The sequence below is a fragment of the Salminus brasiliensis genome, chromosome 16 (assembly GCF_030463535.1).
Source record: "Salminus brasiliensis chromosome 16, fSalBra1.hap2, whole genome shotgun sequence".
Classification (NCBI taxonomy): Eukaryota; Metazoa; Chordata; class Actinopteri; order Characiformes; family Bryconidae; genus Salminus; species Salminus brasiliensis.
The window spans coordinates 18,109,342-18,134,322 of NC_132893.1; the positions used below are offsets into that span (position 1 = coordinate 18,109,342).

The 24,981-nt window shown below is 42.8% G+C and overlaps 3 protein-coding genes across 6 annotated transcripts; 2 read left to right on the forward strand and 1 right to left on the reverse strand.

The window, feature by feature from the left end:
* The first annotated feature begins 43 nt into the window (after window positions 1–43).
* Window positions 44–8,285, forward strand: alg5 (ALG5 dolichyl-phosphate beta-glucosyltransferase). The gene is made up of 10 exons (XM_072658103.1): window positions 44–337; window positions 1,563–1,731; window positions 2,004–2,050; window positions 2,497–2,565; window positions 4,815–4,907; window positions 5,037–5,150; window positions 5,356–5,415; window positions 5,540–5,691; window positions 7,535–7,620; window positions 7,867–8,285. The coding sequence occupies exons 1-10, from the start codon at window positions 272–274 to the stop codon at window positions 7,980–7,982; spliced, it is 972 nt and encodes a 323-aa protein (XP_072514204.1). The 5' UTR covers window positions 44–271; the 3' UTR covers window positions 7,983–8,285.
* Window positions 8,286–10,677: 2,392 nt separating this feature from the next.
* On the forward strand, window positions 10,678–19,294 carry smad9 (SMAD family member 9). 4 transcript variants are annotated; one of them, XM_072658315.1, is made up of 8 exons: window positions 10,699–10,770; window positions 12,998–13,023; window positions 13,129–13,603; window positions 13,911–14,165; window positions 14,283–14,393; window positions 14,644–14,865; window positions 17,206–17,462; window positions 18,786–19,294. In XM_072658315.1, exons 3-8 carry the CDS (start codon window positions 13,192–13,194, stop codon window positions 18,927–18,929), a joined length of 1,401 nt encoding a protein of 466 aa, XP_072514416.1. In that variant the 5' UTR covers window positions 10,699–10,770; window positions 12,998–13,023; window positions 13,129–13,191; the 3' UTR covers window positions 18,930–19,294. The 4 variants fall into 4 exon arrangements, with proteins under 4 accessions (XP_072514414.1, XP_072514417.1, XP_072514416.1 ...); XM_072658313.1 differs by having other exon boundaries at window positions 10,678–10,770; window positions 12,998–13,603; XM_072658316.1 differs by lacking the exon at window positions 12,998–13,023 and having other exon boundaries at window positions 10,682–10,770.
* rfxap (regulatory factor X-associated protein) lies at window positions 18,934–24,706 on the reverse strand. The gene is made up of 3 exons (XM_072658317.1): window positions 24,020–24,706; window positions 21,780–21,890; window positions 18,934–21,197 (listed from the first exon to the last, which is right to left on the reverse strand). Exons 1-3 carry the CDS (start codon window positions 24,413–24,415, stop codon window positions 21,102–21,104), a joined length of 603 nt encoding a protein of 200 aa, XP_072514418.1. The 5' UTR covers window positions 24,416–24,706; the 3' UTR covers window positions 18,934–21,101.
* Window positions 24,707–24,981: the final 275 nt, after the last annotated feature.

The following is a 24,981-nucleotide window of genomic DNA, read 5'->3' on the forward strand; positions in this document are numbered from 1 at the left end:
GTGCTGAGAAAGCCGCTGAGGCAGAGGGCCGGTGTGGAGCCGTTGGCTGTGATGATGTGGTGTTGCAGCGGTGTGGTTCATTTCCGCAGAGGTGTTTCAGTGTGAGGTGGAAGGAACTTCAGCAATGGCGCTTTAACGGCTCTTACAGGAGTTAAACACCGCGACCCCCCCCCCTTCCTCCTTCTCCTCCGCTGCGTTTTACACCCCTCTTATGAGCGCGCTCTGAGAGGCCCGGCCTCCGCGACTCTTCTCGGCTGTGAGGGGAGGAAGGATGGAGCTGTGTCTCTGTCAGGTAGTCCAGTGTGCCGCAGCGCTGCTCCTGCTCCTCTTAGTTCTGGTGAGTTTGATGGTACACGTGCTGTTGGACCGTGGTGTGTGTGTGTGTGTGTGTGTGTGTGTGTGTGTGTGTGTGTGTGTGTGTGTGTGTGTCAGTCAGTCAGTCAGTCAGACAGCGGCGGTTGGACCTGTTTATCAGAAATGACCTGGAGAGTTCAGAAGCTAGCTAGCTATTTCCTTCTCTTGTAAAGCTGTTATTTTGGAGATACTAGCCCTATTTTTTTGCCTGACAGACCGACACACTGCTTTACTGTTTATTAGAGCTTATTAATTCTTCTTCTGATATATTAAGATCAGCTAGGAGAAGTGAGGCAGACCTCATTACCTCATTATCTCACTGATGGATTATCTGGTGTCAACATCGAGCAGAATGGGTCTTAGACATGCTTACATGCCTTAAACAGGGCTTTATCTTGGGGTTATTCGTTTCTTTCCCTCTTTTTTAAATTATTATTATTATTATTATTATTATTATTATTTTGATTTAGTAACAGAACAGTCTAACCCCCCCCCCCCCCAGTCTTGCAGCAGCACTGACTAGACTAAAGTGAAGGAAATGATGACTAGTGGTGTGTGATTTTCTACATTGTCGTCGTATGTGTGTAGAAACTATTACAGGTATTGAGGTATGCTCTTGTGCAAAAGTTTGGGCACTCCTGATCCTCTGTCCAACCACTTCTTCCTGGTCAGGGTCGCAGTGGGTCTGGAGCCTACCCGGAAGCATTGGGAGACGGGCAGGAATGGCCCCTGATCGTTTGACTTAGTTGATTTTCTAAAGTGATTGAATCCTCTACAGGAAACAGGAGTTACTTACTGTTTACTTCGAAAACCTTCAAAATCATGTAATGTGACCAGGGTGGCCAAACATTTGCACAAGACTGCAAGTAAAATGGATGGATCTGTGCTTGCTGAGGTGTTTTTTTCTGAAGTGATGTTTCTGTTTTGTGATGAAATGAGTGCAAACCTAACTACATTTCCAGTGCTGATAGATGATAGATGTGCTAAAAGGTCCCCTGCAGTTTTGTAGGAAACTCAATACTAGTCATTATTTCACTGGAGTAACAATACCTAGGGTACTCCTCCCACTTCTGGTTATTGTGAGGGGGGAGCGCTTTCAATCATGACACCAGTTGCAGCTCTGCTGAAGTTCAGGGATTATTTGTACCTAATAAATAAACACCTTTCCTCTGAAGTACCATTCCATTGATTTTCTTTTTTTTTTTTAGGTTATAGTAATTGCCCACGTTACGGCCGGGATGGTGGACCAGACGCGTGCAGAGCAGGAGAAGTACTTCCTGACAGCTTCAGGGAGCAAAGAGCCATTCCCTAGTCTGTTTGACCCCCATTCGAGGGAGCTGTCTGTCGTAGTGCCCTCCTACAATGAGGAATCCAGATGTAAGTTGTGTTATCTACTGATCTCTGGTCAGTGGTGTGTACTGCTCACAATTATTAGCACTGCCATAATACTAATACTACAAGTAAGGGATTGTGTAAGAAGGAGGGTGCGGTCACTGTAGGCTAAAGTGTCTTCTTTGTGTTCTGTTGTGTTTATTGTACTGGTTTCTGGGCCATAATGCCAGTTTTAGTCTTCTAAGATGACATGTTTTATCTTAGTTGACCTGTCAGGGTGGGGTTAAGAGGATTTACCTTCTTTGTCTCCCTCCCAGTACCTGTTATGATGGAAGAAGCCATGGAGTACTTAGAGAAAAGACAGGTGTGTATATGAATTTTATTTATGTTTATTCATTCATTAACCTTCTCCTTTTTAATATTGATCTCAGTGAGAAGAGTAGTTTATGTGATTTATTATTTATACCTCTTCTATCTCTGAGCACAACAGGAAATAATTTATAGGAAACTTTAAGTGTCTTTTAAGAACACATGATAGTGTTGTGAAACCGCTGTAATGCAGACATGATTGAATGAATGGGATAACTGCACTGTGTGGTGTTTACCACTAGATGGCACCAATACCATTACTGTGGGAGTCTAATCAGATTACCAGGCTTCTTAGTGTATCAATGGTTCAGACTTGGGTAAGATAGGGTAAGTAGTTGAACCAGGTCTGATAAAGCAGGGAAATTAATGAGCAGCATTTTCCAGGACAGGTGTATGATTTGGGAATTGCATTGATATGATATATAACTTTTGTCTGTGCAGAAGAAGAATCCATCATTCACCTATGAGGTTGTTATAGTTGATGATGGCAGCAAAGACAAAACTACTGAGGTATGATAACTTTTTATTCTGCTCTTATTACACATTGTACACATTAAGCACGACAGGAAAAAGTAGTTTACTCAAATCCGGTGCTAATGTGTTGCTTTTCTAAGCACAAATAAGTTAACAGATTCTCTGAGAAACAAACTTAAATATGGAAACATTGAGAACTACACATTTTAAAGCACAATTTAGTATTTTTATCTATTTATTAATGTGTAAGAGTGTTTCTGTAGATGACGGAAACTGTGTGTATGTGTCTGAAATGACACGTTTTGCTGTAAAATAAGTACACATCCTTTACAGAGAAATACTTCTGCAGATTCTAAAGCATAACTTATCTTAATAATAATAAGATTAATAATAATATCTTTCTTAATTTTTTAATAATTTTTACATAGAACAGAAAAATGTAATTAACATGCCATTACTTAAACACTATCTCTCTCTCATATATATATATATATATATATACACACAGTCATGCCCGAAAGTATTCATACCCCTGGCAAAGTTTGACTTAAATTTACTTTTATTTAACCAGAAGTTATATTTTTGCCTTGAAACGACACAGGCATCTCCCAGGAGATAACACGATGATGTACAAGAGGCATCATTGTGGGAAAAAGTATTTCTCAGCTTTTATACACATTTGAACAAAAAGTGGCATGTCCAAAATTATTCATACCCTTTGAAAACTGTCACAGTATATGGGAAAATCCAAAGTTCTATACCATTCCAAATAGTCCAAGCTGTTTTAAAGCATCCTAATTACCCTGATTCATTGGGAACAGCTGTTTTAATCAACTCAACAGGAGAAAAACAGCAGCTCTCTGCAGTTGGTTTGTGGACAGTCATGGCTAAGACAAAGGAGCTCACTAAGGACCTGCGGCTGTGCATTGTGGCCGCTCACAAGTCAGGAAAGGGCTATAAAGCCATATCAAAATGTTTTCAAGTTCCAGTGGCTACAGTGCAAAGTATTATTAAAAAATACAAGAAGTTCCGCACTGTGGAAAATCTCAGAAGATGTGGTCGGAAGCCAAAAGTGACACCTGTGCTGGCCAGGAGAATAGTGAGAGAGGTGAAGAAAAATCCAAGGATCACCACCAAGGCCATCCTGGTGAATCTGGACTCTGCTGGTGGCGACATCTCAAGGCAGACAGTTCAACAGACACTGCACACTGCTGGGTTCCACGGACGCAGGCCAAGGAGGACACCACTTCTCCAGAAAAGGCACACAAAAGCCCGCTTGACCTTTGCAAATGCTCATCTGGACAAAGAAGAAGACTTCTGGTGTTCTGTTTTATGGTCAGATGAAACACAAATTGAATTGTTTGGCCACAATGATGTGTGCACCATTTGGCGTGAAAAAGGAGAAGCCTTCAACCCTAAGAACACCATCCCCACTGTCAAACATGGTGGTGGGAACCTAATGTTTTGGGGGTGTTTTTCAGCCAATGGACCAGGGAACTTGATCGCAGTAAATGGCACCATGAAAAAAGAGCAATACATCAAGATTCTCAACAACATCAGGCAGTCTGCAGAGAAACTTGGCCTTGGGAACCAGTGGACATTTCAGCACGACAACGACCCAAAACACACAGCCAAAGTGGTGAAGAAATGGTTAGCAGACAAAAACATTAATGTTTTGCAGTGGCCCAGCCAGAGTCCTGACTTGAATCCAATTGAGAATCTGTGGAGGTAGCTAAAGATCAGGGTGATGGCAAGGAGACCCTCGAACCTCAAAGAGTTGGAGCTCATCACTAAAGATGAATGGGCAAAAATACCAGTGGAGACATGCAAAAAGCTGGTCAGCAATTACAGGAAGCGTTTGATTGCTGTAATAGCCAATAAAGGCTTTTCTATTAATTATTGAGAAGGGTATGAATAATTTTGGACATGCCACTTTTTGTTCAAATGTGTATAAAAGCTGAGAAATATTTTTTCCCACAATGATGCCTCTTGTACATCATCGTGTTATCTCCTGGGAGATGCCTGTGTCATTTCCAGGCAAAAATATAATTTCTGGTTAAATAAAAGTAAATTTAAGTCAAACTTTGACAGGGGTATGAATACTTTCGGGCATGACTGTATATATTTAATTTACAGCTTTGAAGTGTGTGGGGGGGAAATAAAAATGAATAAAAAGCAATGGTGATACCAGGTTTTTGCCTGACGGCATCCGTGTGTAGAACTGCTGTGATTAATGCTTTCTGTGAATGGATCGTTTACACTCAAAGTGGGGTATGATTACACAGGTTGCCTTAGGATACACAAGAAAGTACGGAGCAGACAAAGTGAGAGTACTCACACTACAGAAGAACCGTGGCAAAGGGGGCGCTGTGCGGATGGTGAGTCATAACCCCATACATTGCATTGTTGTTATAAAGGACTTGGAATCACAAAGTTCTCCAGTGTGTTTTAGCCTAGCAAGATCTGTAACAGCTGGTGGCTGCCCTCTCTTGTGTTCCTCTTCTCAGGGCACTCTAAGCTCTCGCGGCCGTCTCATTCTGATGGCAGATGCAGACGGAGCCACAAAGTTCGCAGATATTGAGAAGGTGGAGGCTGGCTTGCAGAATGTCAACCCTAAGCCGGTGGGACATAGTTTCTTCTACTCTTAAATAGACAGTAGCGTGTTGAGTTTCTCAGAAGCGTGAAGTGGCTGTGTTGAGGACATGTGGCAGTAAATTCCTCGTTGCTGTTTTGATGTTCTGCCACCCGGAGGTGTAAACAAGGGTCAGTCTATCAAAGCCAAGTATGCCTAATCAACTGTGAACGCCTTCTCATGTGTCTGTACAGGAGAACATGGCTATCTCCTGCGGCTCCAGGGCTCATCTGGAAAAAGAATCTGTGGCTCAGGTATGGACAGTTAGTCCTTATGGCTAGGATGCATCAAAATCTTCTTGTTTAAGGCCATCATCTAAGATGAGACAGAGTTTTGCTCAGTGTGGTTCATAACGCTGCTGTCTGTTGCCATTGACAGCGGTCCATGTTCCGAACCTTTCTGATGTACGGGTTCCACTTCCTGGTTTGGTTCTTCTGTGTGAAGGGTATCAAGGATACGCAGTGTGGGTTCAAGCTCTTCACTCGTGAGGCAGCATTAAGGACCTTCAGCAGTCTGCATGTGGAGCGCTGGTAAGCAGCCCTCTCTGATCAGAGCACTCCATCACATTACAGCATAGTGATGACACGTACCATGATCCGTGCCTGGACTAGGGTCAATTTTCATACACTTAAAATAACCATTTAAAAGGTCTGAAACCGTGTGTTTTTAATACATACATGGCAGTACAGAAGTCATTTCAGACTACATTTTGTATCTGATGAGGGTAAACATGCAGATCTGGTTTCCTCAAATTTGGTCAAGGGGTGGAATGTGCTTTTGGAGATTTAGGGGCTTGTTTGGAATGTGTTTTTCGTTGCTTTTTTGTTAGTTTTTTTTAAGGCCTTTGTCTTAAGTGTTTGAAGCCACAGTGAGGAATTCAGACCATCACAGTGATAGCTCCAACACTGGAGTTTGTAAAAAACTGAAAGAAGCGGCTGCAGGGCTGTTGATTTGCCATTCTTGACAAGCCAACAACGATGGAGCCAATATGTTTTAAAGGAATACAATCTGGCTTATCAATTTGCCTCGTCAATCAGCCAAGACATGTCTATTATCTAAAGCTTATTTCTTTAGTTTAGGAGACTAAGAGCCTGTGTCTGACCACCCTCCCTATCCCCATCAACAGTATTCAATGAAACCACTAGGCTAATGCTGCTAACAGACACTGGACTTCGTGTCACCAATCTCAGAATCTTCATTTGTTTGCACTGACAAATCGGTGTGGTTTAGAATGTGCAATGCCTGAGTTTAGTCCGTAAAAACCAAAGTCATCGTCTCCACATAGCTTAATAGTGGGGCCAATTTGAGGAACCGCCCCAGTTTCAGCCTAAATCTTTAAATACAATCCATCTATTTCATTTTTACTGATTGGCTGCAGCTGTGATTCAAGACAAGACAACCATATTCACCGTTAATTTTGGACACAGATGGAATTTGGCCTCTGCCTTTAACTTATCCTCGCAGTGAACACATGCACATTAGTGAGCAAACACACACAGTGACAGTGAGCACACATGTCCAGGGTGGTGGGCAGCCATTGCTGAAGCGCCCGGGAGGCAGGGAAGATGAGCAAGGGCCCAAGGGCCCAACAGTACACTATATAGACACAAGTATTGGGACACCTGCTCATTCATTGTTTTTATGAAAAAAAAGTTTATCCTGCTTTTGTTGGAGCAACTGTCTTTACTGCTGTGGATTTAATTACATTCAGAGACAAGAGCATACATGTTGGATGACACATGGATGATCACTACCCTACTTCGCCCTCCAACTCATCCTAAAAGTATTGGATGCAGCACCACCATCATTCCAGAGAACACAGTTCCACTGCTCCACAGCTCAATGATGGAGGGGGGCTTTATACCTTTCTAGCCCATGTGTGGCAATAGGCATAGTGCCAATAGGTTCATGTTTATCTGCTTCAGAAAATCCTGTTCTATTGGCAGTACCTCTCTACAGGGACTAGACAAGCTGTGTGTGTGCGCGCATTTGTACATGGGTGCAGCTTAAAGTAGCTGAATGCATTCGTTGAAATTGGTGTCCACAAACATTTGGACATAGGTCTAGTGTAAGGGATGAAATCGAATCTAATTAACAGGATTTAGTTTGTGTACTGTGTTGTTTCTGAGCTTCTTAGTTAGTGTAGCTTCCATTTTCGGCTATCTAGCAGATACAGCACCTAATTGGTGTTATTGACAAAAATAGTTAATAATTTCTTTATGATTATTATTATTATTATTAGTATTATTATGTTGATAATGACTGAAAGGAACAGTCAAGATTTGTAGCCTTCTACTTTTCAAATCCTCTTTCGGACATTAAAAATCGAATTCAATTGTTGTACTCACTTTTTCTTCTCTTTCACTTGTTTAGGGCGTTTGATGTGGAGCTCCTGTACATAGCGCAGTGCTTTAAAATACCTATAGCTGAGGTTGCAGTCAACTGGACCGAGATTGAAGGTTAGAGGTGGAACAGTCCCTTCCACTTTAAAACAATTTCATCAATAATTTAATCAGTTATTACCAAACCAGATGATTTATTTGATATATTTATATTCTATATTTGTATCAGTGTAACATGGGCATAGTTTAAGCTGTTAACATGTGTATTTAATAAAGAAAAAATATATAATCATAAAGGTGTTTAGCTATGAAAAGTCCCGTGATCCCTGTCTGAGTGCTTTCTGCCTACTTCGACTTTTCTAGGGTCAAAGCTGGTGCCGTTCTGGAGCTGGCTACAGATGGGCAGAGATCTAGTCTTCATCAGACTACGTTACATCACTGGTGCCTGGAGACTGGAGTCCCCAAGAAAAACCCAGTAGCCTTTGCTGCTGTTGGCCTATGCATGCACATGCAGTGGTTAATGTATAGAACACCACATGCCATCAGCAGAGCTGGCAGACAGCCGCACAGTTTGCTATCAGGGTGGCCACGGTTACCACGCCTTGTGTCAAACTGTTCAGTAACTATAATCTCTTTTTTTTATTATTATTACGTCCTGATTTTGTCCAGGTGTACTGTAAAAAAAAATCCCTACAGTTTTATTTTTGTTCATTTGGGAAGGTTTTGACTGATGCGTAGAGATTTCCATTTAAAGAGCACTCAAAAGTGTTCGGCCAAATAAATAAACATTTAATATAATTTATGGTGTTTTAGTTTTTTTTATATGCATTTAAATAGTTATTCATGAGCTAGGTCAGATGGATTATATAAGTAGTTATTCAGTCCTGTGGACCCACTGCCCAGCCATACACAAATGCTAAATAATGTCCTGTTAATATTAGTGCGATCTATAAAAAGTTGAGCCACTGAGCAAGCATATTTTAAAGCTACTAATACTAACTACTTACTAATACTTTATTGATATTTTTTTAAATTATTATTATTATTATTTTTTTATTTGTATTTTTTTTTTTGTAATGCTGTAATGTCACATGGACAGCTATATTACACTGGTATCATGATCCCAGTATTTAATGTTAAACATGGATACATAATTATCTACTCATACAAATATTTGTGATGAAGAAGACATTGACAGACGTGTCAGTTCGCTAGCAAAATAACAGCAGACCGTCTCATCTCACCAGTAACCACTGTGTGTAAAACCAATCTATTCAGATCCAGGCTTTTAAGACCCTCGCTGTAGGCATGTTGACATGTATGAAAGTTATGGAACCTCCTACAGTGAGGGAGGATTTCTTAGTAAAACTGGATTATGGGCTCCCGAGTGGCACAGCCATCTAAGCTCTGATCACCAAAAAGCCACAAACCACAAGTCACAGACAGGACAATTTTGCTCTCTGTGACAGAACTGGCAGTTGGCACTCTCCTCTCCTCATGTCCGGTGATGCTGTGTTAGTGGCAGACCGAAAAGATGCAGAGGAAGCACATGCTACCCCTCAGCATGTGATAGACGATAGAGTTCTGTCTATTCACATCCCATGTCTACACTGAGGGGAAATACAAAAAAAAAAAGTTAGCACAGGTAAATCTAGATTGTCCATTACGTACCTGTTCTATCAGACAGATTGGACATTGTAAAGTGTTTAGTTCCTGACAGTTTACATCCTTAAAGTGGAGAGCAAGCATTGCACTGAACACTCCTGTGTGTAAGAATGGGCCTGGTCATGCAGGGCAGGGGGTCTCCAGGACCAGACATATTTAAATGACTACAGTGTGAAAACATTCATGGGGCTCCTAATGGCTCGAGTAGCCAAAAAGGAAAAGGACCCTGGGAACCACTGGCCCTTTAGACCATGCTAAAGTGCTCAATGGCTGGGTGCAAGTTCACAGTGAGGAATGCAGTCCACTCAGCACCAGCCTGCTCTGCACCCTGGGGAGCAGCATCCTGCTTGGCCTCATTTTTACCATTTATCATTCACTCTCATCCAACCCATCTCACCCTGAAATCTAGCACCATTATTATATTACCCTGTAAATGCATCACTGACCAAAGCAAAGGCCTAAACGCACCTAAATGTCAACTGTCAGCTTTACTGTGACCTCCTCCCCCTCCTCCTCCTCCTCCTCCTGAGTAATGAGGCCGGTGCACCTTGACGGACGGCCGTTACTGTTGACCGTCCCTGTATCGTTTTTCCACCTCCTCTGTGTTGGAAACGGCTGAGCAGCATGTCATGCCCGCTCTCATTATTGGGAGCTCTGCTTGGTTCCCCTGCAGTTGCTGTAAACTGTGAAAATGTCAAACTTCTAGACTCTCTGTCGCCATCCAGGCTTGCGTCATTAACTAGACTGGTCACCGCGCGCACGCAAAATCGAAACGTATCCATCCGCAATGACGAGCGCTCCGGAAATAGATCCATCGATTAAAAAACTTTTGGCATGCCGCCAAGTTGTGTTTTTTTTATTATTATTATTACATTATTACTATTAATATTATTACTATTCCCTACTGTAAACGACTGAGATGCGGTGGCTGTGTAGGAAGGGGAATGTGAAACAACACAACCGCTGCATGCGATAAGAGTCGGGATATGATAGCTAGTCCCGTTATATTCGATTACCTGAACGGGGTCTCAGTGTGTGAGGACACAAAGCGGTCCCGTAACAGAGGGTCGCATAGAAACGGGCTGGTAGGCGAGACTTGCAAATCCAGGTCCATAGAGTAAAGATCCACCTCCGGGGTTTTGTTCCAACTGCCTGGGCGGCTCTGCTGCAGCAGAGCCGCCCAGGCAGTTGGAACAAAACCCCGGAGGTGGATCTTTACTCTATGGACCTGGATTTGCCACGTTTGGCAGGTGTAGGTTAGCCGAGCCCTGTTGTTTCTTAACTTTTACATATTTTCATACACTTAAAAAAAAAAAGTAGTAAGATATAATATGATAATATTATTATTAAACATCCTATATACACACACACACGCGCGCGCACGGGGATGAGTCCAGCGTGTGTCAGGCGCGCTGGGAGAGTTCCAGCGCTGCGGATGAATCGTGCACGAAGGCACTGAGGCTCCAGTCAGGCTGACGCCGGGCGCTGCTGCTGCCGTGGAGTCCAAACACGCGCTACACCTCCAATCAGAGCGAGGCTGGGGAGGCCAGACCGAAAACACACAGCGCGGAGAAGTTCCTCAAAACAGCAAGGTGAAGGAAGGTAAGAAACACTGCGCGCGCATACACACACACACACACACACACACCTCTCAACTAAGGTACTGCGAGTTATTTTAATAGCACACCCTGAAGAAGTCAGTTTGAGCCGAATATGTGTCTGTATAACCGTGTGGGACGACAAGTGCGCTCGTATAAGTGACATAGAAGTAGATAGCTTGTTTTTCCGCCTTTTCCGTCCTTTCTCATGCCTGCTGAACTTGTTGCTTCGTGCATCCACTCTCCAGAGGAGGCGTGGTGGGCACTGACATTGTTTTCCCAGCCCCTGAGCGGAGACGATGCTGCAGTCCGAGCTAACTACACCTACTCTGGAGAGTTTAGCTAGCTACCTACTATAGTGTACCTATTTAACCTCACCTCCAACGTTTCCCCTCTTTTTTTAGGGATTAACAGCAAAGCTGAAGCCAGCTGTGTCAGTTCAGCTGTAGGTGTGTGTGTGTGTGTGTGTGTGTGTGTTTTTGAGGGGGAGCTGTGATGTGAGTGTGCATGAGGTGATTAAGCCTATCTGCGCTCTCAGACTGTGAGACGCCAGTTTCATAAGGAGCCACTGCCGGGGAGAATGGAGCTGCCTGTGTTAACCCCCTTTATTGTTTTTCTTTTCTTTCCTTTACTAACTCTATTCTTAGATTTGTATTTACGGCTAAATACCGAACAGTCGCTTATTTATCAGTTCTGGTACTGGATTTCAAACTGCACTGCACTGTTTTTCATGCTCATGCTCATTTTAAAGGAGCAGTCCCTAATATTTTGCTCATTTCAGTTGAAAGCAGTCCGAGAAACGTCTGTCCGAGTGGGACGGGGCAGCCTGTCCAAGCGGGATGGGGCAGAAACAGTGTGCTGGCGTGAACATCTCTGCAAAAGCCTAATATGTTCATCCTAAAAACATATGAGAGTGGTCTGGTAGGTGGTGGTGTGGTGCAATAGATAACACCACTACCTGCCAGTGAGCTACCACACCATGTGGGTGACTGGGGTTCGATTCCCGGTCTGGGTGACTGTGCTGCGCTACACCATTAAGAGTCCTTGGGCAAGACTACCTACATTGGCCCACCTCTGTAATACAAGTACCCTTGTATGTCGCTCTGGATAAAATGTAAATGTAAATGTTTTCGTGGCCATGTCACATCTTTACGTACTTGGGTCACATGCACAGCCTCTAAAGAAGGATCCAGCAGCGCCTTCTGGTTATCTGACCAACCATAGTGCGGATAGTCTTCTAATAGTGCTTCTTAAAGACAAACAGGACGGCAAACTCAGTCTTCATCTGCTCATTCGCTCACTGTCAAACCAGGGTCATCCGCTCTAAAAGGAGACGCCAATGCACATTTTAAAAGTACTCTTCTGCTTACTTAATGCAATGCACGTTTTCACCAGAGAGGTCTCTAAATCCCCAAAACTTACAGACTGTGGCTTTAAAGGAATGCTTCACCAAGTAGACGTCTGACTAATACACTTTGGTGTCTGGAGTTTGCTTTTTTCGATTTACCCTGGAGCTTCTAGCATAAAAAATCTTTTGGGTGATATTGACTTCCATTACTTGTTAGCTTAATTACCTTCGTAGTTTCTTTACCAAACTAAAGAAGCAAACTTTAAACACTGAATGTCTAAAGTTTATTAATACTTATTTAGTAATAAGGAAAAACGTGTAGGTTAGAATTTTTATTTAAACTATTCCTTTAAACTTTAAATATTTAAGTGGTTCACTGACTGAGGAGCTGAGTCAGGTGTGTGAGTAGAGAAAGCCCAGAAATATGATTCTTTTCAAATCATGCAGAATTTACAAAAAGCTTTTAATAGCTCGGCACAGTTGATGAACTCTGACTCAACTCTGATGTTCGCTCCAGCAATCTGGAGGTGTCAAGTTCAGTAAAACAAGCAGATCATCTGGATTTCTGTAGACCAGGTCTGTTTTGATTAATGGTAGAGGTGTACGGCAGTGAGGAACTTTAGAACCTGCTGAGAGCAGAAGTCACTCAGTGATGCTGCTGAAGTCTCAGCAGTGCTCTAATGAGTGTAATGGCAGTGTAATAAAGAGTAGGGTATTGGATTCCAGCACAAAGAGATTTTCAGAAATGCTTAGGCCAGTAACCTATTGTTCCTGGAGACTGCAGTTAATATTTGAAGGGCAAACAGTGCCCGCCCTCTTTTAGTGCATTCAGTTTTGGCTTCTCCTAAGTGTCATGCTGTGTGTGTGGTTTTTTTTTTTTCAGCAAATAAAAAGAGCAACATCCAGACGGTGGGCTTTCCAAAGACAATATCCCCATCCAGGGGTTCACCGTCAAGTTCAGTTGGATCTTGGCTAAGAGGAAAGAAACTGAGTCTTTTTTTTCCTCCTCAGTAGCAGCCACTGCAGCCCAGCTTGCTCTAATTCCTTCTGAGCGCTGCTGCTACTCTTTGTGGCCAGATGCACTCCACCACGTCCATCACCTCCCTGTTTTCCTTCACTAGCCCGGCGGTGAAGCGCCTGCTGGGCTGGAAGCAGGGAGACGAGGAGGAGAAGTGGGCCGAGAAGGCTGTGGACTCTCTGGTGAAGAAACTGAAGAAGAAGAAAGGGGCGATGGAGGAGCTGGAGAGGGCTCTGAGCTGTCCGGGTCAGCCCAGCAAATGTGTGACCATCCCACGCTCGCTGGACGGAAGGCTGCAGGTGTCCCACCGGAAGGGCCTGCCTCATGTCATCTACTGTCGCGTGTGGCGCTGGCCGGACCTGCAGTCGCATCACGAGCTGAAAGCCCTGGACTGCTGCGAGTTCCCCTTTGGTTCCAAGCAGAAGGACATCTGTGTGAACCCGTACCATTACCGCCGGGTGGAGACGCCAGGTAACAATGCATGTCTGTTGAGATGAAGGTGAATGAGACCATCTTTCCTAATCACAGACATTCCTGATGAGAGCTCATTGGGACAAATATAGATATTCACATGGTGAAATCTGGTCAGAATACTGCAGACCATTTGTAAACCATGACATCAATGATGTGATCCCAGCTATAATATGCCGTAACAGAACTGTGATAAGTATTCTGTTCAGCTCTATAATACTATAGCTGTGAATATTAACCCCTCATGTACTCTCCCCTTATGTTTCGCTCTCCTCTCTCTCATTTCTCCCTGCCTGTCATTCCTCAGTGTTGCCTCCGGTCCTGGTTCCTCGTCACAGCGAGTTCAACCCTCAGCACAGTTTACTGGCCAAGTTCCGCAACGCATCTCTACACAACGAGCCACTCATGCCGCAGAACGCCACTTTCCCCGACTCCTTCCCTCCGCTGCCCTGCACTTCTTTCTCCACCTCTCCGTCCAGCTCTCTGCAGTCCCCCACTGCTCACAGTTACCCCAGCTCCCCCAGCAGCACTGCTGACCCCGCAAGCCCTTACAACGTCACAGGTACACAGCTAGCTATGTGCTGTTAATAAGGGACACACTAGCATGTCCTAATGTATCATACATATCGCTTACCACAATACCACAATCGCTACTCTTTTTCCTGTCTGTTAAAAACAGCCGAGACCCCGCCACCGCCATATAGCATGATGGAGACCAGCCCTCCCGAGGACGTGAAGCCTGGAGAATCCTCCAACCCTCTTAAACTCACACTGTCAACTCCCCACAGAGGTACAAAGAATGCTTACTGTCCACTTAAGTGTCCACCTTGATCCTGGAGTAGCCCTGCCCTGCACATTTCAGTGTTTTGCCTGCTCTGCCACACCTGATTTAACTCAAACTCGCTAATTAAACAAGGGAGTGTTTGAGCATGGAACGTGCAGGACCAGGATGGACAGTCACTGGGCTAGTCAAATACACATGCAGTACTTTACAATGTGGTGGAACGATATAAGGCTTTGTTTGTCGTGTGTTTGTTCAGATTTACGGCCAGTCTGTTACGAGGAGCCACAGCACTGGTGCTCAGTGGCCTACTATGAACTCAACAACAGAGTGGGCGAGACTTTCCACGCCTCCTCCCGTAGCATCCTGGTGGATGGCTTCACAGACCCCTCCAACAACAAGAACCGCTTCTGCCTGGGACTGCTCTCCAACGTCAACCGTAACTCCACCATCGAGCACACCCGCAGGCACATAGGCAAAGGTGAGCCTGTCGTTATAATCAAAGTTATCAGTCTGGGATATATACGTTATTTTGAAAATTAAAGCAGCAGTATGTAGCATTTTTACCTTAAATAACAGCTTCAGAATCATGTTGATGCCCCACTCACTGTAATAGGAGAAATAGTGTGTCTCCCGTTGGTACTCTAGGACAGGCATGCTTCTAACTGCACTATGTAACTTTGGTTACAAAGTGGACAGGAACACGACTTTTTTGTAAAATCCTATAAAATTACTCTGCGTCAGTCCCCATACTTTTTGCATGTGAGAACTGTGGCCCTTAGTAGTGTCTCAGAGTGTGAATTCCACTTAGTGACTGTAGGAGTGAGCCAAGGAACAAGAAATGACAATTCTTAAATAACGCTGCTTTAAGGAAAAATAAAAAATAATAGTAAAAACAAAAGTTTAAAAAAACCAAAATATGTAACTGGGGAAAAAAAATCAAACACTAAATGGCAAACACTCCCCGAGTGGTCCAGTGGAATATGGCGCTGTTACTATGACCAGAGGATCACTAGTTTAAATCCCAGCCATGCTGCTAGTCATTGGCAGCTGGGACCCCGTAAGAGCACAATTGACTTTACTCTCTCGAGGGAGGTGCGTCCTCCCCCCAGCACTCCAGTGCAATGCAGGGCTGGAAAAAAGGTTCTGAAAAAGAGGCAATGGCTGGCTGTGCACATGTCAGAAAAGGCATGTCGGCCTTTACCCTCCCAGTGTGGGGAGCTTTAAATGTGATAGGGGAGAAATGTATGGGTTGGGTAATTGGCGAACCAAATTGGGGAGAAAATTGGTAAAAAAAAAAAATGATAAAACTTATAAAAGAATAAATATAGCCCTTAAACCAACATTTATTCAATGAAGTTTTTTGAATATAAGATATAAATGAAGTTGTTATTCTATGTAGTGTCATAATTTTATGATGAATAAACCAATAGAAATGATCTAAATCTTTTTTCCATTCCATTAAATATTGTGGTTTTGCACAAAGAAGAAGTTTTTATATATGCATCTTCATCATCAAACAACCAGTCATTGTTGAAATCATGACAGGCCTTGTTTTTTCCCTGCAAAAAACACACCTGCTTCGACTCACTTAGCAGTGATGTACTGGCTTAGACAAACACATATACCACTTCATTTGCTGATTGTCAGTTTGTCATGTTTTTTTGACACACACTTTAATGCTCAGGGAAATTTTAGGCTCCCGGTAATAGCGTTCCACTGCTATGTTAATTCAGCGACCACAGGGGGAAAAAAAAAAACACTGGCCTGTGTGTGTGTGTGGCGCCAGAGAGTGGTGGCCTGTAGACATTGTGCTTACGGCTCTCAGAAAGACGGGGGAAGTACACACACACACAAATGTTGGCTTTTCTCCTGCTGTCTGATTGTGCTTGCAGAGTGACTAAAATGGGGAAAAAGTAAATGTTGCCATGGGTTCCAGCAGTCTCAGGGAGCTCACACTCACACACACACACATACATACACGTACACACTCTCACTCGTGGATGATGTGAAAGCTTGCCAAGTGTGTGTCCTATCCACATGTCTAAGAGCCCTATTGCGGGGAGTGACACAAACCAGAGCAGCATGGTTGAAAAATGGATGCTATTAAGGTTTCCTCTTGGCAAGTGATGAAACAAAGCCGGGTTTGTAAATAGTGAGTTGACAAAGCGCTCGAATCTCTCGGATTCACAGTCTCATTTCCAGCATGTTTTCAGAAGTGGTCCAGTTTTTTTTTTTACTGTTACACTCTTTTAAACTTTGTGGCTGCAGTCACATTTCTGCCTCTCCCTTTGAAAGAGTACCGTTGAGTGCTTCATATACAATATCTGTTTTAGCCGTTAAGCAGCAAATATGTCATTGCTCAGATATTAAAATGGGCTGCGTTCACTCTAGACCCGCTGCTGTATTCTACACGGATTAGGCCTTTTCTGCTGCACCCAATATGCGTGTTTGTAGGTTGTTTGCATGCAGTCATTATCTGAAATGGCTTTCTGTTTATGAAAGCAGTCCAAATTGGAAAAAGATCTGGTTGGTTTAGATGTTTTGCTATTTAGACAGAACGAAAGTGTGTTATGTGAAAAATCAGATTAAACCCGCCTGTCTAAATGCAGCCCTGTGTTATCATGCAGATCTCTCTAGAAATGTTTAAAGGTTGTGTCGCGAGGGCCGGCCTGTTTAATCCGCTAGCCAAAACCTCTGGTGTTTAGAGCTCTGCTTTTTTGGCTCGATTAAGAAGCAGTCGACAGGCAAAAATAAAGATATTTTTAAAAAAAAACAAACAAAAAAAAAAACACAAAGCTTCTTATTTAACGTCCCGCAGGGGTACACCTGTACTACGTGGGTGGAGAGGTGTACGCCGAGTGTCTGAGTGACAGCAGTATTTTCGTCCAGAGCCGGAACTGCAACTACCAGCATGGCTTCCACGCTACCACTGTCTGCAAAATCCCCAGCGGCTGCAGCCTCAAGATTTTCAACAACCAGCTATTTGCCCAGCTACTGTCCCAGTCAGTCAACCACGGCTTTGAGGTGGTCTACGAGCTCACCAAGATGTGCACCATACGAATGAGCTTCGTCAAGGTAAAGGATTAAATCTGTTGCACATATACTTACCTATTTTAGGTTTACTTGAAGCCAAGAAAAAGAAACACGTAACACGTTTGGAAAAGAGCACATTCTGGACCAGTGAACAAATCTGATTAGCTAAGAGGCTTTCAAAGCTAAACTACCCAATATAGACACATATTATAACCACGTTATGCTGCCTGGAAACATGGCCTTCTGTAAATAATCTACAGTACCTGTTTATTGCAAGTATTATATTTTGAATAATACAGGTGTTATTCCAGATCATATGGTTTTATTTCATATTTTATTGTATATATAAGCAATAAACCGGTGCCTAGTGTGCCCAACAACACTTATAATGACTGGCCTTTCATGGCTTACTGCTTTAAGTCAGCATGAATTGGAAATTATAATGTATTTCTTCTTTCCATGTCAACATATATGGTATGTGAAACAGGTCAGACATTATATTAGAGGCAGCTGCTGAGCTAGCTGAGCAGGATGGGAGGATGAAACCTAATATTATGGGCCCCTTTGTGCCTTTGTGCATGCTGTTGGAGAAATTGGGGACAGTTATACTGTTGAATACGACCAGAACATGCTATCAGCTAAAGGTAAAAGGTCTGAACACATAGTAAACAAAAGAGAGCACCTACTATGTTTACAGTGGCAGTTATGGTGGGTGTGTAGTAAACTGACTTTACAATTATAATAATGGTGAATGAGTGAATTGAGTGAGTTTTGGCTAGTACTTCTTAGTGGGTACACATGCTAGGGATGCAATGCTGCTACATGTATCTGAGGATATTTCACAACGCATGGTCAAAGCACTACTAAATAAATCAACCACATTTTCACTGTGAACCTGGCTGTACCTATTTTTTTTTTTTAAAGAGGAGGCAAAGGGCATGGCCTTTAAGCTTCGGTTTTCCACTGTAGTTTTCCTGGCCAGTAAAGTAGTTGGTTAGGAGATAGTAGGAACATGTCCAGATGGAATGTAATCTGTGTGTTGCTATGCAAATTTAAGACTCAGTTATTCTAATCTTTGGCATGCTGATGGCAGGCTGCTGTACTGCCAAAACTCACTGCAGTCCTCCCGGGCTCGAGAGTTCTCCAGTTACTGTTTATTTGACTGAGCCCCTGGAATTGTAACATAACATTCCCACACCTGATACACAAACACACAAAAAAAAAGTTTCAGAGTGCAGAAAATGAATGCAATTGTGTGTCATTAAATACACTATCTGTTTCTTGATGATACTCACCTCATTCCCAACAGACAGTCGTGTCACTGTTGCATTAATGGCAAACTTGTGTTTTGTTTTTCTCCCTCAGGGCTGGGGAGCAGAATACCACCGTCAGGATGTCACCAGCACCCCCTGCTGGATAGAGATCCATCTGCATGGCCCCCTGCAGTGGCTGGACAAAGTTCTGACTCAGATGGGTTCTCCACACAACCCCATCTCATCGGTGTCCTAACAGTGTATATACACTCGGTATTCCAGAGCTTGTCAGATAATCAGCACAGAAGGAGGCATTGTCAAAACCACCATCTCATTTCCAGTACAGCTGTATGGTACAGGGAGACTGTCAGAGGCTAAACATACCTTTTGTGTAAAAAACAAAACATGGTAGAATAAGTGTTGAGACTGTTTTCTTTTCCTTATCTTTTTTCAATCCAGATCACTACTTTACACTCCTTCCACCTCTGTACAATTCAGACACACAAATAGAAAATGAAGGAAAGATAATAGACAGGCAGAGCATCAGTAGTAGCAATGTTAGCTTGGTGTTTGTTTTTTGTTGGTTGTGTCCTTTTTTCAAATACAGAATTTTCCTGTCAATCATGTGCTTACTGTCTTGGAAAATGAAGCAAGAATGGAAAGGAAAACACAAAACAGTATAGAAAAAAAATCTAAATTATTTCTAATTAAAACTTCCTTCATGCATAAGATTTTATACAATATTTCACACAATATATGGACACAATATATCCATATAGGATACCCAAAACTTGAATGTACACAAAATGAGGTTCAGCAGAAAAATAAATAAATAAAATTAAAAATCATAACAGAGATTCAATTTGTTTGTACAAAGAAATGAGATTCAGCAACTCTCATTTGCAACAAAGATGAATCCATACGTACAACCATTATGCTGCTGACATTATGTGGCAAACAAAGGGGGGCAGTTGTGGCTCAGCAGTTAGAGCTCTGGGTTATTGATGACAGGGTTGTGGAATCGATACCCGGGCTCAGCAAGCTGCCACTGTTGGGCCCTTGAGCAAGATCCTTTCCCCGGGCGCTGGAGTTCACTGGTGTGTGTTCACCACCACGAATGGGTCAAATGTGGAGGACACATTTCGCTGTACATAGTACAGTGACAAATACTTGCACCTTTACCTTTAAAGCAGTAAGTAAATAAAAAATAAAACCCACTCAATCCATTATTAACCCTCATTATTAACAATACATTAATAATGGGAGTATCAAAAAGAAATGAAATCAAGATATGTTTTAATAGCACACACTAGAGATGGAAAATTCAGGTCCAGAAACTCCAGCAGTTGGACCAAATCCTGAATTTTCCATCTCCAGCACACACCAAAATGACCAGTGTTAGATTACTAATGTGTTGTTAACACGAAGGGTCTATTTCCTGGAAGTGGATTAAGCCTAATCCTGGACAACATTTACCTTTCAATTGGACAATTGCCATTCAGAATGATGAGGAGTCCAGGACTAGACGTGTCTAAGATTTTTTACATAATTGCTGGAGTACAAAAAAAAACCAACCAAAAAAAAAAACAAAACAATACAAACAAACACATAATAAAATCAAATACAAATGTATTTGATAATGTAAGATCTGGGGATCTTGCCCATCCAACTTTATGTTATTCAATGGCAAAAATCATGCTAAATATAAGAAACATTAAGTTAAGGATGAATTAAAGAGCCTTTTCCCCCCAGGAAAAACTGAGCGTCTTCCCAGCTTCGCTCTTACTCCCAACTTCCCTGACTATCAAAATACACAAATACACTCTCAAATTCTGCACATCCTAATATTTTTCCAGCCTGAACTAACCTATGATTTTGAAGGAAAAAAAAAAAGTACTTTGAGATGAAAGGTGTGACATACTGTATGTGTAAAAATGTGCTGTGTGACATACAGACATCTTGTCAGTACGTATTTATGAACTTTAACACTTTAAATTATTCTTTTTTTGATTCTGTAATACCATTAAATAACAAAGTTGAACGCGCAAGATCTCCAAATCTTTCACATAATGCATAATAAAAAGCTTCAGTTCTTTAAAAAAAAATGCTCATAAAATAACGCACATATGATAAACTCGCAGTGTAAAAAGTGTTCTTAGATACAGTAGATCAGCTTCTGATGATTGTCATGATAACTGCCATGGTTTATAATGACTTGGCTGCTTTAGTTCATTCTCACATCACATCAAATCCTCCCCGACATGATAGGTTTTCCTTACAGACACTGATGTAATTCCAACTTAACGTAAGCCAGAGTCCACAATCTTCACATTTTCTTCAGCCGAATGAGCTCTTAATAAAATGCTTATAACAGCGTGGTTCTTTAAATGTCCCTGCATCATCAGTCCTGGCTACGTACAAAAAGCGGTCAGTAGTCCTGCTGGTTCTGAGCTCGAGTCTGGGTCGTCAGCAGGCGCTGCTGCTGCTGCAGGAAACTGATGACCTCCGGACTCCGTAGCAGAGACTAGAAACCATAGACACAGCATTACTGAGGATAGCCTTTTACTCCGACTTTATTTAAAGGACATTATAATGATCATATTTTATGGTTACTTTGTTTACAGAGCATTATAAACTCCACTGGGAACTGCCAAAGCCATAGACGCTCCAAAGATAGCTTTTGGTTTATTGATAGAGAATGCGGTCATTAGTGGGTGTAGTCCAAGGACTCTTCACTGGAGCTCTAATACAGGCACGATAACAAGGTCTCAAGTTCAATATTCATACAAAATGCTCTCAGATTCTGTTAAAAACCATTAGCAGCTTCAGGGCCAGACTACTTGTTACAGGTCATTTCACTCCATAACAGTGGCTGGGTAGGTGGCACCCACACTAGATTGTAGAGACAATAACACACTTTAGTGCATAAAAGCTCAAATCAGCTACTTTTACTTTCATATCAATGTTGACATACTTAGTAAAAGCGACCCATTGTGTAATAACATGGTACACCGCACACATGCAAGGCAGACAGCAGGATATCTATGTAATCTGCAGATAATGGCATAATCCATGCTAGGTACAGCTACAGGAATGACCCACTCACCAGCCTCTTTTGGTTTAACACTTGCTCTATGAGGGAAGGCCTTGCAGGACGGTCTCCCATGGTCCCGAGCCGCTGTTTCGTTACGGAAACAGGTCTCTCCTCTGAGCCCTCCTGTAAATGACAAAATCTGGTTCATGCCATGATACACAAGAAGCTTAAAAACAGGAAAGTCACTACACTGTACACTACACTGGAAACTTAAATAATGCTAATAGCTGTGTTTCATTAAAGTTGAGAGCTTAAGTGTCTTCTTGTCCATTTGGTTAAGGTGCACTTTCAAGCCGCAGCCCAGCTCAGTAATGTGTTTAAAATGTAAACACAGCTTACATGTTATTTATGTGTCTAAGGATTGTAATTAGGGACCGCCTTCTTCCACAAATGGAACTTTAAGGGACAAATGTGGGGTGCTATGTAACACACTATATATATATATATATATAAACTATTTATGTGAGGTAGACCATGTTTTGTGTCAATGGTCAGGCCTACAGTTACATTTAAAGCATCTGGCTGTCTCTCTTATCCAGAGCGACTTACATCTCAAATCATGTTACACAGGTAGGAGAATGTATCATTAGGCGTCTTGCTCAAGGACTTCTACTGCTTGCGTGTGGTGTGCTTGCCCGGCCAGAGAACTAAATACTGAACTACACACTCTACTACACACAGCCAAATTATTATGACCAGTAGGGGTGTGTGATATGTATCGTCTACGGTTAGATCTTAATTGTGGTATTAACCATGTGCGAGCAGACATTATCAAGTATGTCACTGACTTTGCAGAAATCAATGAAAAACACGACTTCACATATTCACTGCGCCCTTTAGCCTGATAGGATAGGCTACCACGCATGTGCACGGACTGCACCAAGGACCTGCTGAACCGTAATCTGTGACCGTCTGATTCTGTGAGCTCAGTGCATAGTGTCTGAGACTTCTATAATCTGACTGAGACAGATGTCATCAGATTATGTAACTGCACTGATTATATTTATATTTCATGTCTTTTATTGTCATTTTCAAAGGTTTTAAGTTATCATTTTACTTTTAGTATGTTTAAACATCTTTAAGAAATTCAAGATCTATTTCACTTAAACTGTAAATTATGTGACTGAATAGTTTCTTCTAGAAGTAAAAAGGGGGGACAAAATGTGCCACCGCCAGAAAGTGTGACCCCTGTATACTTTAATAAGAAAATGATAAAACTTAAAACCTTTGAAAATGACAATAAATAACATTTTTTTGTTTGTTTGTTTGTTTTTCTTTTTTTTGGAGTTTATTTTTGATTATTAATCATGAATGACAGAGTCATGAGAATGACAGATTTATTTTTATTGTTTTGATGTGTTCTTTTATTTTATTATCAAAAGTAAATGTGCCATGACCGAACAGAGCTCTGTTCACTACTCACAAATGTTTGGATGCAAATATTTCTGATGTATTCAGGTTGGAAAGCTTGTCTGTGTTAAGTTAACTGTGCTTTTACAATTTTACCACATTTTTTAGCAAATGTTACACCTAGCCCCTCAGCCTCGCTTACAGAGTTTGTTACTGAGCTGTGGCAAGAAGCAAAGTGTATGACTGTATTTCTAGCATAGATGTCTAGTTTACATGTGTGAAATATTCAGATAATTATTGATCTAAGCTAAAAATGTGAAATTATTAAGCTAAATAATGCACAATGTTCAGTGTCAATGCCTGCAGGCTTCTCCATGCGAACACTAACTCTAGTGGTCTGCTGTTGGTAATGAACAGATTCAATGTTTAATGTACACTTTATTCAGTGTACACACTCAATGTTTATTAGCTAGTGGATACAGAACATTAGGCATATAAAGGAGCAATCCCTGATATAAACAATAATAAACGACTATGGCTCCTGCTAGGTTTAACTGGTGCCCCCCTGCGCCCCACAGTAGCGCACTGATGCCAGCAGTCACTGATGCCACATGTTTGTGAGAGTGTGCTGTTTTTAACTGACCGGAGGTAGTTTTAATAAGACAAAGCCTGTGTATGTCTAATCTGTACTCAGATACTCTTCTTCCAGTCCACTAACCATTAGCTGGTCTACTTTAAGAGCACAATGCCAAGTCAACATAAGCACAGGCTGAAGGCTGAGCAGCGCTGCGGTCCTGCACTGTGCACCTGTCTGAGAGCCGCTCTAGCCTCGTCACGGCTTTAGCATTAGCTAGCTAGCACACCAAACACCGCCAGCCCAGTGAACTCACACTGATACTCACTTCTAACTTGCCGGACGACATGGCCTGGTCGCTTTTCTTCTTCTTATACTTGTCCTTGTACATTTTGTTGCGGTGCTTTTTACACATCCACGGCTTCCTCTGCTTGGCCACCTGCTTGGTCGTCTCCGTGCAGCCGTCATACACACACTTCTTGGGCGCGTTCTCGCCGCCCAGCGCCTCGTCCTCGTTGGTTTCTGAGGGGCTCGCGCCGCTCTCCCGCGGCTCCAGCGCGTCCATGGCGTCGCTCTCCTCTCCCGGGTCGTCCGGGTCGTACGAGTACAAAGTGTCCGTGCTTACCGTGCCACTTTCCGCGGCGCCGCCTTTGTCACCGCCGAAGGAGCTCTGAGCCTCACTCCCAGCAGCGGGTGCAGAAACCATACCCTCACTCTCACTCATGTCGGAGCTGACCGTCTGAAGAGCGGGATATGACTAAAGCAACAACGCCGCGCGACGAGGAGCTCTCCCTCTGCTAGCTAGTTAGCCAGCTAGCCAGCTAGCTCTTCTAGACGTCAGCTTGACAAGCTAGCTGAACACACTGTCATTTTCCCTATAACTGAAAAACTGAGTGTAAACAGGACTTCTCCTGCTCAGTGCTGACCAAAGAGACGGGCTAATAGCCTGTGTAATAGGTGCTAACTAGTAGCCTAAGTGGCTAATGTGAGACCAGTGAGCTTGACCACTCGCTCACTCGCTGCAGACCGTCTCCAGCTCCCCCGCCACGGAAACCTCATTTGGCTGCTTTGCCGCCGCCTAGAGGCCACTTGCAGTACTGTTGGGCACCTCTGGCTACATGATATAAAGGTAAAGGTAAAGGTGCACGTATTTGTCACTGTACAGCGAAATGTGTCCTCTGCATTTAACCCATCTGGTAGTGAACACACACTCACACACACACATGTGTTAGGGGCAGTGAGTACACACACACACCCAGAGCGGTGGGCAGCCAACTCCAGCGCCCGGGG